This window comes from Vigna unguiculata, chromosome 10, assembly GCF_037176805.1.
Source record: "Vigna unguiculata cultivar grain cowpea cultivar isolate G323 ecotype 2 chromosome 10, ASM3717680v1, whole genome shotgun sequence".
Taxonomy (NCBI): domain Eukaryota; kingdom Viridiplantae; phylum Streptophyta; class Magnoliopsida; order Fabales; family Fabaceae; genus Vigna; species Vigna unguiculata.
Window position 1 is genome coordinate 5487462 of NC_140801.1, and position 16860 is coordinate 5504321.

At 32.8% G+C, this 16860-nt stretch overlaps 2 protein-coding genes across 2 annotated transcripts; both read right to left on the minus strand.

Moving 5' to 3' along the window:
- Window positions 1-10636: 10636 nt before the first annotated feature.
- LOC114165134 (uncharacterized) lies at window positions 10637-12356 on the minus strand. The gene is made up of 2 exons (XM_028049801.1): window positions 11876-12356; window positions 10637-10698 (listed from the first exon to the last, which is right to left on the minus strand). Exons 1-2 carry the CDS (start codon window positions 12354-12356, stop codon window positions 10637-10639), a joined length of 543 nt encoding a protein of 180 aa, XP_027905602.1.
- Window positions 12357-14666: 2310 nt separating this feature from the next.
- On the minus strand, window positions 14667-16053 carry LOC114165135 (uncharacterized). Its single transcript, XM_028049802.1, has 4 exons — window positions 15811-16053; window positions 15573-15734; window positions 14919-15524; window positions 14667-14852 (listed from the first exon to the last, which is right to left on the minus strand). Exons 1-4 carry the CDS (start codon window positions 16051-16053, stop codon window positions 14667-14669), a joined length of 1197 nt encoding a protein of 398 aa, XP_027905603.1.
- Window positions 16054-16860: the final 807 nt, after the last annotated feature.

The window sequence follows — 16860 nt, forward strand, 5'->3', positions numbered from 1 at the left end:
GAAAAACTGGAAAAAATGCAGAAATGCAGATTTGAGTTTTAAACCAGGAACAATGCAAACGAATGATCAAGATAGGTTCTAAATGATTATGCAAACATGCTTAATGCTGCAAATGCTATGAAAACATGCAAGAACATGAAAAAGATTATCAAAACATAAGTTCTTTAAACTTTAAATGAATATGCAAGAGAGAAAGGTTAGAGAAGAGATGAGATCATAATATTTTTATATTGGTTCACTCATACTTGAGCTACATCTAGTTTATCAAGGCAACTTGAGCTTGACTTTGCAAAGTATCCACCCTTACACTTTCAAAATATGCAAAAACCACACAAAAGACTCTTGAATCACACAAGAGTCACACCAACACAACAAGAACCTTCTTGTAGACCTGGAAAACTAGCAGGCACACACACAAAGTTTGAGAAAGATCAAATCTGAGTGGTAGCACAACCCAACCTACCACAAATCACCTTATCCAAGCTTCAAACCAAGCCAAAAGCTCCAAGAATTTATCCAAGATCAATCTTCAACAAATACAGTCTGAATGATCACGAAAGAGAGTTTCCACACGTTTCTGGAACAATTTCGCGCTAAAAAATGATCATAATAACTCTCTTTCGAAAATCACAGCTCTTATAGTCAAACTGTTACGAAATTCAACAGGTTGATTTCAATTGACTTACGTGAAATCAGTCGATTAAAAAATAAATCAACTGATTGAATTTGTTGCAGTTTAAGACTACTGCAACCAACCTTTTAACCTGTTGAAAAACCATTGAACAAATTAAAAGAGACATTTTAACCTATTGAAAAACCATTCAACAAATTAAAAAACACACCTAAGACCAAACACATCAAATTAATGCTACAAGGTCTACAATATGAATTACAAACTTCAAATACACTTTCTTAATGATGTAACCATGTGGAGAGCACACGCTCCAACCTTGATTGTAACATCTTGACCGGATATTACGGATTTAAAAAAAAATAAAGAAGTAAATAATCAACTTCATTTAATGAAATACTTTTTCCAAAAACGCAGGAAAATTAAAACTTTTATTACATCAACAATAATCTAAAAAAAATCCATAATTATAAACTCTATTATAATTATCAAAAGTTAAATAATATAAACGATTACAATTTATTTAAAATCATAAAATATAAAAATCCTGATAAAACTTCGCTTGAGAAAGTTTAGTTTGGAGCCATTGAGATTCAAACTTATAACCATGCCAATGTCAAATCAATGCACAACCACCCAACCAATTCATGTTTCATGATAAATCATAAAATTCTAAGATTATATTATCACTCAACATGATCAAGCATATTATTAAAAATAGTAATAATTAAATAACGCATAAATGGCATACATAAGACTTGAACCCAAGTTCTCTCACATAATCAAGTACCCTCAACCAATTGAGCTAATACTTTTCCACATCATATCAATCAATATTTAATTCCATAAAGGCTCCCACTACCCGTATTTATTAATTATTTATTTATTTAATTAATTAAATTTAGCGGATCTTACATTGATCAAAATGAATACGATCAAATCTCCTATCCTTCATCAATGTAGGCTTTATTTCAATGGTAATGGATCAAGATAGTTCAAAAGAGCTTCATTAAATCTTCATCAAATCTTCAAGAACCACACCACCTTGGTTTCACATGTCAACATTATTTATTAGAAATTTTTTATTGAATGGGATGTCACAACTTCTCTTGTCTCTCCTTACTTTTTTCTCTTTTAATAGTCCTTTTTTAGCTTTTGTAGGATTTTGAAAAATTATATTCCTTGAATCTCATATTGCCTGTCTATACCAATTTTTTCATCCTTATTTCTGGTAAGTATGTTTTTTCTTTTTGTTTGTGTTGGTGTTGTTTTTATTCTGTTTTAGATTTGTATTAGAATTAGAAATGTGTTTCTTTTGCCCGATTTTATTTTTCGATACTTTTCAATTTACAAGTTTTGAATGTTTTTTTTTTTTGCATATATCTTGATGAGGGACTATAATTTTTCTACAAAACTGTTAATTAGATTATGGTTTAGTCTTTTGGTGGATAATAGATTAATTGGAGTATAATTCAAAGTTGAATTTTCTATGGAAAGATAATTCAAGTTGAGGGAAAAAAACTTACATTGAGAAGAACAATAATTTTTTTAATTATTTTTATTAATGATTGATCCTAAAATAAGCTCTACAGGTTTATGAAAAAGTTGGGACTTGAGAAGGAGAGAGAGACTTGAGATTTCAAGATACTACAAGTCGACTATCGAGTTTACTTTATTGACAACCAAAACAAGATTTTGTTATTTTAACTCATTTATTTTATATACTTATCTTTAGTAGTGTTTTATATTATATAATTTTTTATTTCATATAAAAATATTTAGATAAATATGTCAAGTAGAAAATTTGGATCAGACTATTAAAAAAATCCAAAAGAAGAGAAGAATTAAGAATTTAATTGGACCACAAGAAGGAGATATGAATAAATTTATAAAAATAGATAAGAAAAATGAATTAGAAAATACAAGTGGGTCAACTATGTCTCAAGAAACATTGATTTGATTAACCTTATTATCTATTGAAAAAGAAATATTAAATGAATTAATTATGATAATTTAATAAATATTTTTTCATAAAAAAAGCTCAAAATATAAATCTTAAATAAAATGTCTCATTTTTTAAGTTTGTAAGGTGATTTATTATAGTTTGTTAACTCGACAACATAATTCGTATATGCAAGTGAATAAAATAGCTTATTTTTCTAAAATCTATTTTAAGATATACTAGTTTTCGAAAGATGTATATTTTATTTTAAAAAACTATATATATATATATATATATATATATATATATATATATATATAAACTTACACCTTAACTATATACGTTCAATAATTTTAATTTAAAAATATATTTTTAAAACCTATTCACTACAAAAAATATTTCATTAGTAACTAATTTTAGTGACAAAAAATTGTTCGTCACTATATTGACCAATTTAGATATCAATTTACAATTGATTACCAAAATAGTCACTATTATGAATAAAAAATTATAATTGGTCTCTAAATTGATTTCTAAAATTAGCTACTAAGGTTTTAGCTACCAAATGAAATTGATTACTAAAAATTAGCTACTAAGATTTTTTCTACTAAAGGAATTGGTTTCTAAATCAGTCTCCTATTAGTTAGTGACCAATTTAACGACCAATTATAATTTTTATTCATAATAATGACTATTTTAGTAACGAATAATTTTTTATTTTGTAAATTGGTATCTAATTTGGTCATTATAGTGACTAACAACTTTTGATCACTAAAATTGATTATTAATGAGACATTTTCTTGTAATGTATTATTCAATTACAATTATTTTAATGTAAAATTCTCTTTAATTTGAAATCATAAAAAATGGGTAATGTATGATGAATGAATCAAATTGGTCATACTATGAAGAGGTTATAAAAAAAATTGGGTTTTAATTTTGTTTAAAGTTGTTAGTTTATGCAAATAAAATGACATAGTAAAACATACAATAAGAATCTCTTTTTATAGAAGGACTTAGTAAGGATGTTTAATAGAACTTCCATAGAGAGAATAGGATATCCTAGAAACATACATTTCTTCCTTCATAAAGAGTAGAGACACTCAGATAAAGTGAATTCATTTCTTCCTTCATGACATTCAACTATTGAATGTCTTACATGTTTATATTCAAGAGGTTTATTATTAATACAAATGGTGTCTTAAATGTGGTTGAAATGATTTATAAGCCAAAAATTTTATACTATGTGTCAAAGAATAGTATAAGGTTGATAATGTTAACTCTAAGCTTAAGACCAACAAATTATATGATTTTTTGTAGACAACATGAATTTTTATAGACAACATGAAGAATAAGGGTTAGAAAATGAAATCAAGAGAACAACAAGCTAATATTATTATAGTATTGTCATGGAAAAACAAGTAGAATGACATACCTTCATAAAAGTATTGATGTGCATAATTGATTTCATTATCCTTAATAGTTTCTAAAAAGGTTTTAGATGGTAAATTCACAAGCTCATAGCCAGCTTTAACAAGAAGAAAACTCTAAGGCTGATCAAAATAAATTGAATTGCACTGCATTATTAAAAATTGCATTGAACTCAAAATATAGTTCAAACGAACTAAACTATTTTTTTTCTAATAAATTGAACTGCATTGAACTGAATTGTATTATAATATAAATTGAGCTGCTACTGTATTATTTTTTTAATTGAACTTAACTTTTTATGAACTGAACTGCACTATTTATTACCCGCAAATAGCGGGTACTTTAATACTCATTTATAAACGGGTCGGATACGGATATCATACTATCCGTATCAGTGAGTATTCGTTACCTGTAAAAAATTAAAATTAAAATTTACTTTATATTTTATTAAGTTAAATTTAATTAAACTTAAAATTTAATTTATATTTTATTAGTTTAAATTTAATTAAAATTAACATTTAATATGATTAATTTAATTTATATATTTTTTATTTAAATTTTATTTTAAAATTTTATTAACTATCTTTTTTTAAATATCCGTGGATATCCACGAATTTTAAAACATTTGTAAATATTTTTTAAACGAGTATCCGACAACTAATGAAACGAGTAACGAATCAATTTTGTTTTTACATGTAGACATTATTCCTCAAATTTATCCACTCACTTTTCCTCAAATTCTCTCCGCAATCTAATCACTATCTAAATCTAAATCTAAAGTACACCATTTAAATTTTCTAGCCATAAGTAGTCGTCTATACAATGTTTTCGAATAATGTTTGTATAAAATTTTCAAAATGAGATATTTAAATGTAATTAATAAAGAAGTAACTATCTAATATAATGCAAAGATTTAAATTAATATGTATATCAATTTCATACTTTTGTTATTAGTTTTGAAGAGAAATTTAATGAATTATTATAATTCTGATAATTAACATATTAATTTAGTAAGCATTTATTAGCTTTAAAAGCAAAATATATATAACATAGTCCGAGGGATAAAACAAATTCTTGGTTGATAAACAAATTTTTTTTTAAATTCATATAGATATTATATTATATTTTATTATGGTCAAATATTCTGTTTTATGATAGTATTTAGGTTGTCATTTTTTTCATATATCATAGAATTTTGTACTCTATGCATTGAAAGTTTCTATAAGGTTAAAATACATTTTTGGTTTCGACAAGTTTTGTCAAATAAGTCCTAATTTTGTTTTTGTTTTCAAATAGGTCTCAATTTTCGTCAATTTTGTTCAATTGGGTCTTTTTTTGCTAACACTGTTTAAATCATTAATGACCATGAATAGTGACTACCATGTGTCACTTTGTGGTTTTTTTAATTTTTTTTTAAATTTTTAAAAAACAATTTTTAATTTTTAAAAAATAATTTTTAATTTTTTTTAAATGTCCACGTGTCAACCAAGCATCGTGTCACGTGTCAAAGTCAATGTTCTATATTCAATTTGGTCTCTATATTTGTTATTTTTGTTCAATTTAGTCCTAATTTTTATTAACATGAACAAATTTTGTCCCTCTCCAAATTGAAACCAAATTTAATTTTTATATTAAAATTCACATTTTTTATTAAATATTTTTATATAATATATTAAAATTCATATCATTATAAGGACATCTTTGATAAGGACAAAATTGGTCAATTTTAAACACCCAATTTTACCCGGATGACTAAATAATAAATAAAATAAAAATAAAAATAAATTTTAATAATAATAATCTTATTTTTCTTATTTCATAGACAACTAATTTAAATATGTAATACATTAACCAAAAGTTTTAAAATAGAAAAATAAACTAAATAGAAAAAATAAGAAAAATAAATTTTATAATAAAAATAAATTAAAAAAAATAAACATCAAAAACATAAAAATAATTTGTATGCATAAGAATAAGAATTAAAAAAATAGAGTTTTATAATAATAATAATAATAATAATAATAACAAATTGAAAATAGAAAAATAGTTTTTAAATAATCAAAATAGTTTTATAAAATAAATTTGAATTTATAAAAAAATGGAGAAATGATAACGGTAAAAAAAAACTATAGAAATATTGTTTTTAACAAATATATTAAGCTAATAAGTATATAATACAAACTAATAAAAATAAGAAAAATATATATATATATATATATATATATATATATATATATATATATATATATATATATATATATATATATATATATATAATTTCTACTAAAGAAAGAAATAAAATTAAAATTAGGAAAAGTAAAAAAAAGTTTTTTTTTTAAATAATTTGTCATATGTTACCGTTACTCAACTACATCCTACTAATACTCCCACAATCAAAATTCTCTTTATGTTTCTCTCAACCTCCACACATAGTTAATATCTTAGACAATGCTAAAAAAATAAAGGCTTAAATATACATTTGGTCCCTATTTTTGTTCATTTTATTCAATTTGGTCCCTATTTTTGTTTTTATGTTCAATTAGATCCTCATTTTCGTCAAATTGTGGTCAATTTGGTCCTTTTCACTAACGGTGTTTAAATAGTTAACGTTTTTGAACAGTACATGCCACGTGTCAACTCCTGGTTTTTTTTGATTTTTTTTTTTTGATTTTTTTTTGATTTTTTTTAAAATTTTTTTACTCTTTTTTTTAATTTTTTAAATTTGAAAAAAATGATCCACGTGTCAAGTCATAGTTGTGCCACGTGTCAATGTTAGTGCTACGTGTCAGTTTGTGGTAGTATTATTTTTTTTGTTCAGTTTAGTCCCTACATTTGTTATTTTTATTCAATTTAGTCCCTACATTCGTTATTTTTGTTTAATTTAGTCCCAAATTTTGTTAAAATAAAACCATTCAATTTTTAAAATTGACATTATTATTACTTATTTTTTAAATTTAATTATAAATTATAATATTTAATTATTAATTGAATATAATTCTTAGATTCAATTTTAAACAAAATATAATTATTTAAATATTATTAAAATATAATTATTAAAATTTTAAAAATATATATTAACATTTATAAAATTCACATTTAAATTTAAAATATTTAATATTTTTATTGCATTTTAGATATTAAAATCTAAAATATTTTATATGTAAATGTTAATTTTACAAATATTAGTTTATTTTTCTAAAATATTTTTATATATCAATTTTAAAAATATTTTAGAATATAAATATTAGAAAAAAAATTAATAATTATATTCTTATAATATTTTAAATAATTATATTCTATTTAGCAATTAAATATAAGAATTTATTCAATTTATAATTAAATTTAATAATTTATAATTGAATTTAAAAAATAATAAATTCAAAGGTCAATTTTATAAAAGATATTAATATAATTTGTATAAAAGATATTAAATTTAGTGTCAATTTGAAAGGGAAAAAATTGACTTATTTGAACAAAAATTGGGACTAAATTGAATAAAAATAACGAATATAGGGACTAAATTGAACAAAAAAAATAATACTACCACAAACTGACATGTGGCACTAACATTGACACGTGGCACAACTGTGACTTGACACGTGGACCATTTTTTTCAAATTAAAAAAAAATTAAAAAATTTAAAAAAAAATTAAAAAAAATTAAAAAAATTTAAAAAAAAATAAAAAAAACCAGGAGCTGACACGTGGCATGTACTGTTCAAAAACGTTAACTATTTAAACACCGTTAGTGAAAAGGACCAAATTGACCACAATTTGGCAAAAATGAGGACCTAATTGAACATAAAACGAAAATAGGGACCAAATTGAATAAATCAACAAAAATAGGGACCAAATGTATATTTAAGCCAAAAATAAAAAAGGATATCAGGATCTCATAGTCTCTAAGGCTCGTTCCTCGAGTTCGTTTTTTTTTTCTCTACTTCATTAAAGAGAGGTTTTTCACACAACACATAACGATACATTTCTCCTTTATCCATTGTCATCTTCTTCTCAAGATAAAAAATATCATTTTTGGATGTCACTCTCATCACCCTTCGTTAACAATCATTATAGAACAACTCACATTGAGGGATTGCACACCATGGTACCAAACACAAAAGAAAAAGACCTTGAAAAAGACTTCTAGGAGGAAAAAAAAAGGCATCAAACAGAGAGCTCTAACAAAATAGAAGCGAGTACTCAATTAAAAAATGGAAGAGCAACCTCGGTGAGAGAAGGGGAGAATGATACAAAACATCTAAAGCACCTACGAACATTTATGGAGGACGGCTATTGATAACTGACTTCTCTCATTCTCGTGGCCTTTCCCTCATTCTCGTGGCCTTACTCACAATTCTAATGAAATTTTGGAAACATAAAACATATGTTAGTTTTTATAACTAAGTAGATACATAGGTTATGATTGAAAAAAATTAATACTTACTCTTGTAACATGTTTTTCAAAGCAAATAGAATCTTCCTATGGCATAAATAAAATCATACAACCGTGCATTGTCTTGGAATGATGACACATAGTTGCCAATGATACCTACCATCAATCACAAGTACTTAGCAGAAACAATTAATAATACTTCATAAAATATTACTAGAAAAAAACATACGCATCAATGTATGGCGCAAAATAGATCTCTCTATTTGACTCAACCATCCATGTTTTCAAATAAAGTTTGTTGTGGTCATGTGAGTTTCTCGAAGGTTGAATGGTTTGAGGTTTAATGAATCCATATACGGCAGATCGACCTTGGTCCACAATGAATCTATAATAAATCTACATACATAAAATAAAAATTAATGCAACAATAATATTAAAAAATCAAATACAATTAGTCCAATTTTACAAATAAATAAATATAATTTTATTTCGTAATTTTACAAATATTATTATAAAAATTCAATTAAAAAAAGAAACAGGCCAAAAAAACTAAAAAAAAAATAGTCTAAGATAAAAATTATAATTGCAAATAAAAAAATACAAGCAATTACATACATACAATGAAAAAGAGATAACAAGCAAAATAATCTCAAAACGATGCAAATGGGGATGAAAACGCATAATATTCGGTTGAAAACACTTAAAATCAATCCATAATCAAATACCAACTAGTTTGGTGGTGAAAAATGTTCGAAACTCACCTAGAGGAGGTCGAAATAATGGTCACCGACGGGAAGGATCGCGAAACACTGCAAATGAGGATGAAAACGGAAAATATTCGGTTCAAAACGCCTAAAATCAATCCATAATCAAATCCCAACAAGTTTGGTGGTGAAAAACATTCAAAAATTACCTGGAGGAGCTCGGAATGGTGGTTGCCGACGGAGAAGCTTCGCGAAAAATTGGTGGCGCGACGAAACAATTAGGGTTTATGCGTTTCGCGTAGAGAAAACCTAAAAATTGACGTCGGGGCTGCGTGGTCAGACGTTACTTAACGTCGGTGCAGAGGGGGTCAGGCGTTAAATTAAGTCGGGGGCAAAGAGCTCAGACGTTAATTTTTACATAACGTCGGGGTACTGTGGGTCAGACGTTAAATTACGTCTGTGTTGGAATGAGCAAACGTTAAAAAAGTCAAATAATTTACAAAAATGCCACCGGTCATTTTTAACATGGAACTTTTTCTGGACAGACGTTATATGGGTGACGTTATAAGACTTTTTTATGTTAGTAATAAAGACGTGCAACAGTGAACGATAAATATAGTGATGTTTCTTGCTTAGATTCAGTATATTATATTCATGATTAGAATACTTTCAATGCTAAGAATATTTGTTGAGAACATTTGATGCAAACTTGTGTATTATTTTGTTTCATTCGAAAAAGCTATAGATAAAAAGAAGTATACCAATAATAATAATACAATCTCTTTTCCTACTAAAAAGGCAAAGAAAGTTTGGGGTTTACTTAATTTATTGGCAAAGACCAATCTAGAAAAAATATATAACGAATTTTTATTGCTAATGTTTAATGAAGATAAACATTTTTGTCTTTGAAAAACGAGAAACTACCATTTCAAGAGAAACCCTATTTCTGGTGCCTTTTTAAGCTATCACAGTATATCATTAATTAAGTCTAGATTTCTTAGCATGCATGCTCACATAATATTTTATATTATTATCCTATGTCTACCACACTTTTTGTAAAGACCCTAAAATTACAATGTTGATCGCTAGCAGTGAAACATATTTTCAAATGCCTACTTTAACTTGCAAATACATTTTTTTCTACCAACTTATAAGAATTAATTTTCATAAATTTTCATGGATTATATCGAGTCTCGAGTTTGCTTGATAATCAAAATTTTTATGAATTATTAGGTTGAGTCCTGAACTTGTTTGATAATCATTCTTTTTATAATTTTTTCATAACTTTAATTATTATATCGAGTCCCAGACTGACTTGATATTCATTCTTTTTATAACTTTAATTATCATGTCGATCTCATATTCATTTGATAGTCATTCTTTTTATAACTTTAATTATCATGTCAAGTCTTAGACTTATTTGATAGTCATCCTCTTTTATAACTTTAATTATCATGTTGAGTCCGTACTCGTTTGATAGTCATTCTTTTTCATAGTAGTCTACACCCACCTCCATTAGGAATTTTCCAAAGCATTTCAATCACTGGCAATACTCACGGCATCAAAACCCCAATTGTTCAACCCTAAACCCTTGGTCACTGTTCCATTAAATTTCAATATCAATCACACTCGAAATCCAAGAATTGCTACCCAGATCAACTCCCAAGACCCACCCCTTGATTTCCCTCCGAACAATTCATGCCAACCGCTCAGGAAAAACCTAAAACGAGTATTGAACCCGCGCCGCCTGGATAACCCAGACTTTGAGTCGCTTGGCGGTACAGGGATTCACCGCCAGGCGCTGCATCCAGAAACACAACAATATGCGCAGAAATGGATGAGCCGCCTGGCGGCTATGTATAGCCCGCCAGGCGGTTTTTGGAAATTTTCCAGAATTCATCAAAAACTCAGAATGATCACAATGCATGCATAACTTCAATATTATTTTCACACAATTTACACAAAACAACAACATAATCGCGGTAAATTCCCCTAACCTGGATCCTTTTAAGCTTTAACCCTTGAAAATTTGGATAGTTCTCCCTCGCACACTAGCCCTCCTTGGCTCCTCTCTCTTCAGCCTCTCAATCTCTCCCAAACCTCCCAATTTCCAGAATTTTCGTGCTCTCTCTGTAAGTCAAATTTTCAGATTGCCAAACCCTTCTCTCTACCTCACTATGGCCTTTTAAAGGTGCCCTAAAAACTATGTGATAACATAAAAACGAACCTAAATTTAATTGGGATTTTAATTGCCATTCATGGATCCCTTTATGATCTGTTTTCAGCCTCCCCTCCCCCTCTTGGGTGCCATTTCTCTAGGGTTTACGTTAACCCTTCACCTTCATCTCAAAACCAAAAACAATGACTAAAAAAAAACGTTCAATTTGAGTTCACTAAGACTTAAACCCTTCACCCTGCCAATCGTTAAATCAATATCAAACCATCATGCCAATTCATGTTTCATGCTAATAATCACAATTCAATCATCATATTATTCCACAACATGATAATGCTATATTAAAATAACAATTAATAATAATACAAACAACACATAATTGACATACATAGGACTTGAACCCAATTCCTCTCACATAATCAAAGTACTCTCAACCACTTGAGCTAGTACTTTTCCACGTCATCCCACTCATAATTAATGTCATAATTAATTCTCCTACCCGCATTAATTAATTAATTAATTATTTAATTAATTAAATTTCACGGGTCTTACATTACTCCCACCTTTAAAATTTTTCGTCCTCGAAAAAGAGAACTTACCAGAGAACAAATGAGGATAAGACCGCCTCATGGCGTTTTCCATCTCCTGTGTCATTTTCTGAGTTGCCTCATCCCATAACACCTTCACCGTTCTGATGTCCTTCCCTTTGAGCTGCTTTACTTGAGAATCCAAGATTCTCACTGTTCCGGCATCAACGGTCAAGTCCTCTCGTATTTGTACATCATCCTCCTCCAGAATGTGCGTAGGATCTGCTATGTATTTCCTCAGTTGCGACACATGGAAAACGTTATGTAAGTTTGCCATGTGTGGTGGCAAAGCAACCTCATATGCAGCCGGTCCGATTCGCCTCGTGATCTGGTATGGCCCTATGAATCGAGGAGTCAACTTCCTCGATCGAAGAGCTCTCCCAATGCCTGCTGTGGGAGTCACACGGAGAAATACATGATCACCCGCCTCAAACTCAAGCGGCCTCCTCCTCTTATCTGCATAGGATTTCTGACGACTCTGAGTGGCCTTCATACGGTCCTATATCATCTTCACCTTCTCGGTGGTCTGCTGCAAGAACTCTGGACCGAGCACTATCGACTCTCCGTCCTGTTGCCAACATAGGGGTGTTCGGCATCTCCTACCATACAATGCCTCGTAAGGTGCCATACCGATGCTGAAGTGATAACTATTATTATACGTGAACTCCACCAATGGCAGCATATCACTCCAGGTGCCCAGATGATCTAACACACACGTCCTCAGCAGATCCTCCAATGACTGGATAGTCCTCTCAGACTGTCCATTGGTCTGAGGGTGGTACGCCGAACTCATCCGTAACTGAGTACCCAAGGCCTTCTGCAAAGACTGCCAAAACCTCGACGTGAACCTTGGGTCTCTATCAGATACTATACTGGCAGGCACACCATGTAGTCGAACCACCTCCTTGACATACAATTCTGCCAACTTATCTAAGGACATCTTCTGATTTATGGGCAAGAAATGCGCACACTTCGTCAATCGGTCTATAATTACCCATATGGAGTCGTGTCCTCTCACTGATCTCGGCAAATGTGTGACGAAGTCCATGGAAATGCTGTCCTATTTCCACTGAGGAATATCCAGAGGCTCCAACATACCACCCGGCCTCTGATGCTCAATCTTCGCTTTCTGACACACTAAGCAAGAAGCGACATAATCAGCTACATCGGTCTTCATACCAGTCCACCAGAAAGTAGCTTTCAAATCTTTATACATCTTAGTCATACCTGGGTGTATGCTAAGACGGCTCTTATGCCCTTCATCTGAGAGCATCTTCCTCAAAACTCTACTATTGGGAATACACACCCTCTCTCTGAACCGTAGAATACCGTCCCTGCCCATTCTGAAGTCCTTCCTCTTCTCAGTCCCCAACTCACCAATGATCTGCTGCAGTTCCTGATTATTACCCTGCTCCACCCGGACCTCATCTAGAAACTCGTTGGTGATCCTCAGCATACTGCACCGTATCTGACCTTCACCCATATCCAGTCCCAGGTTCATATCCCTTAACTATTCTAGCAACTCCAGCTCTTTAATCATCATAGCTGCCACATAAACTCTCTTCCGACTCAGAGCATCGGCAACGACATTGGCTTTACCAGGATGGTACAAAAGCTCAAAGTCGTAGTCTTTCAAGTACTCCATCCAGCGCCTCTGCCTCATATTCAGCTCCTTCTGATCAATAAAATATCTTAGACTTTTATGGTCGCTGAATACCTGGAACTGAGCCCCATATAAATAATGTCGCCAGGTCTTGAGAGCAAAAACCACTGCAGCCAACTCTAAATCATGAGTCGGGTAATTCTTCTCATGCACCTTCAACTATCTCGATGCATAGGCCACAGGTCTTTTATCCTGCATCAACACACATCCCAATCCCTGATAAGAGGCGTCACAATATACCTCAAACATTTTAGTCGTATCAGGAATCGCCAACACTGGTCCAGTAGTCAACCTCCTCTTCATATCCTCGAAGTAAGCCTCACATTCATCAGTCCAGGAGAAAGGCTGATCCTTCCTGGTAAGCTACGTCAATGGACTTACCATCTTGGAGAAGCCCTCCACAAAACGCCTGTAATACTCGGCTAAGCCCAGAAAACTCCGTACCTCAGTGACTGTTTGTCGCATCTCCCACTTCACCACTGTCTCGATTTTGGCCGGGTCTATTGCTATTCCTTGGGCTGAAATCACATGACCTAGGAACTGTACCTCTTCCAACCAGAACTCGCACTTCAACAGTTTCCCATGCAGCTGATGCTCTCTGAGAATCCCCAAAACCACTCTCAGATGTTCTGCATGTTCCTCTCGGCTCTCAGAATAGATCAGTATGTCATCAATAAACACTACTACAAACTGATCCAAATATGGCCGGAAGATCCGATTCATATAATCCATGAATATGGCCGGCGCATTAGTCACCCCAAATGGCATCACTACATACTCGTAGTGACCATAGCGCGACTGAAAAGCTGTCTTTTGGACATCCTCCGGCCTGACTAGGATCTGATGGTACCCAGATCTCAAGTCAATTTTTGAGAACACTACAGCTCCCCTCAACTGGTCTAGTAAATCGTCAATCCTCGGCAGTGGATACTTGTTCTTAATAGTTAACTTATTTAACTGCCGGTAATCGACACACAGTCTGGAACTGCCATCCTTCTTTTTCACTAACAACACCGGTGCACCCCAAGGCGAGGCACTCGGACGTATAAACTTTTCTCAAGCAAATCTTCAATCTGCTTCTTCAACTCGGATAACTCAGCTGGTGCCATCCGATAAGGTGCCATGGACACTGGACCGGCCCTAGGGATGAGAATCTATAGTGAAATCCACATCCCGGCTCGGTGGTAATTCCGGGATCTCATCCGGAAAGACGTCTGCGTACTCCTCCACCATAGGAATTTTGCTGATTCTCTCTACAGTACTCAACTTCTCTGCATGAGCCACTATCATGTAACATGTGGCGCCATCCTCTATCTCCTTCACAGCCTGATTAGAAGAGATGAGCTCCAACCCTACTGTCTCAGGGAATACCACCCTGCGTCATCCGATCACCACATGGTTGCTCGACAACCAGTCCATGCCCAGAATGACATCCAGACCCTCCATTGGCAAGCAAATTAGATTCACCTTAAATCTGCGACCCGCCACCTCCATAGGGCATCCCACGCAAACAGAACTGGTGGACACCTCGCCTGACGCTGGTGTGGTGACTATTAACTCGCACCCTAGCTCCCGTATCACAAGCCTGAGCCTCCTCACACATTCATTAGACACGAATGAATGGGTAGCTCCTGAATCATACAACACTACCTCACGGTTACCAAACAACAAACAAGTATTATGTACTAGGTTACCTAACTGAGTCACCTCTGTGGTCGTCAACGCAAAGACACGCCCTGGTGCTTGGGGCCTATCACCCACTGGTTTCCTGACTGGTGCACCTCCAGCTGGTTTCTTATTAGGACAATGTTTGGCATAATGTCCTGTCTGGTCACACACATAGCACTTGCTAGTGCTGCTGCCTCCAGCACTGCCAGAGGGTTTTGGGCAGTCTCTCCGCAAGTGCTCACCACCACAGTTAAAACACTGTAGTTTCCTAGAAGAAGATCCTGGTCTGGTGTATGGTTTCTTCTGCTGACGGGGGTCGATCGTGGTCCTCTATGGTCAAGTCCCACCACTAGGTCCCGTCTCTAGCTGCTCCACTGCCTTGGCCTGCTCCACCAAGATTGGAAACGCTCTGATGCGGAGTGGTACTATGAACCGGCGCAGCTCATGTTTCAACCCGCCCTCATACTTCCTGAACCTCCACTCCTCAGTGGCTGCAGGTGAATAGAATCGTGCCAGATACTCAAAGCTATCTGTGTATGCCTGTACAGTCAGGTTCCCCTGCTGGAAAGTCAGGAATTCAGCTTCCCTCTCATGTCTCGCCGAGTCTGGAAAATACTTCTCCAGGAATCTGGTCCTGAAGGAAGTCCAGATGATCTCCTCGTCGCGAGTTTGCATCAACTATTGCATGCCGACCCACCAGTACTCTGCATCTACCACTAAGAGGAAAGTGACAAATGACAGCCTCAATGCAGTCTATCACCCTGCAGATCTTCTCGCACTCTCTCAACCGTGCGTCTGCCTCGTCAGGGGTAGATTTTCTAGAGAACTTCGAGGGCTTATGCCTCATGAAATCCTCCATCGTCACGGGACGTACGGGTGCCACCACGGCTTAGGGCTGAGCAGCAATAGGATGCATCGCATCCACCATGCGATGAATCGCCTGAGCGATCTCGTCAGCTCCAGCAGTGTTCCTCCTCCTCCTGTTAGCCATGGCCTGAGCACGCCACATTTTTATAGCTGGTTAAATTACACAGCTTAAATCAGAATTCTACATCTAATATTAAATCAACATGAAAGCACACAATCAATTTGTCACACAATTCATGACTCGATGAGCTCACTCCCCTTAGCCCCAAAAATCATTTAGAAAACAATGCTCTGATACCAAATGTAACATCCCGTTAGGATATTACTGGCTTAAATAACTATAACTATTAAAAATATAAAGACACCGCATTTATGAATAACCTCATTTCCCAAAAATGCGGGAAATTTAAAACTTTATTAAACAATCGAATAAAGTCTATGAATACCAAAATCATAATGTTATAAAATTACCCATCAGGGTTTACAACAGTTTCTAAAAACAAATAAAGTAAACATAAGAAGTTCCCCCCAGAAGAACCCCCACTCTCGTCTAAGCATCACCGGCTCCACCTGCATCAACATTCTCTGCTCACGTGTACCGCGTACACGATCATCGCCACACACAAGCAGATAAGGTGAGCTTATGAAAACAACATACATCATCATAAATATCATGTAATCAATTTAATAAATATAAGCTCCAAAAATATTAAAGTTCCATCTCTTAACCAATTCTCTACCGTCTGGCCATAACCAGACCATTCGGGTTCTACCTCTTCTAGTGATTACCTCAAGGTAA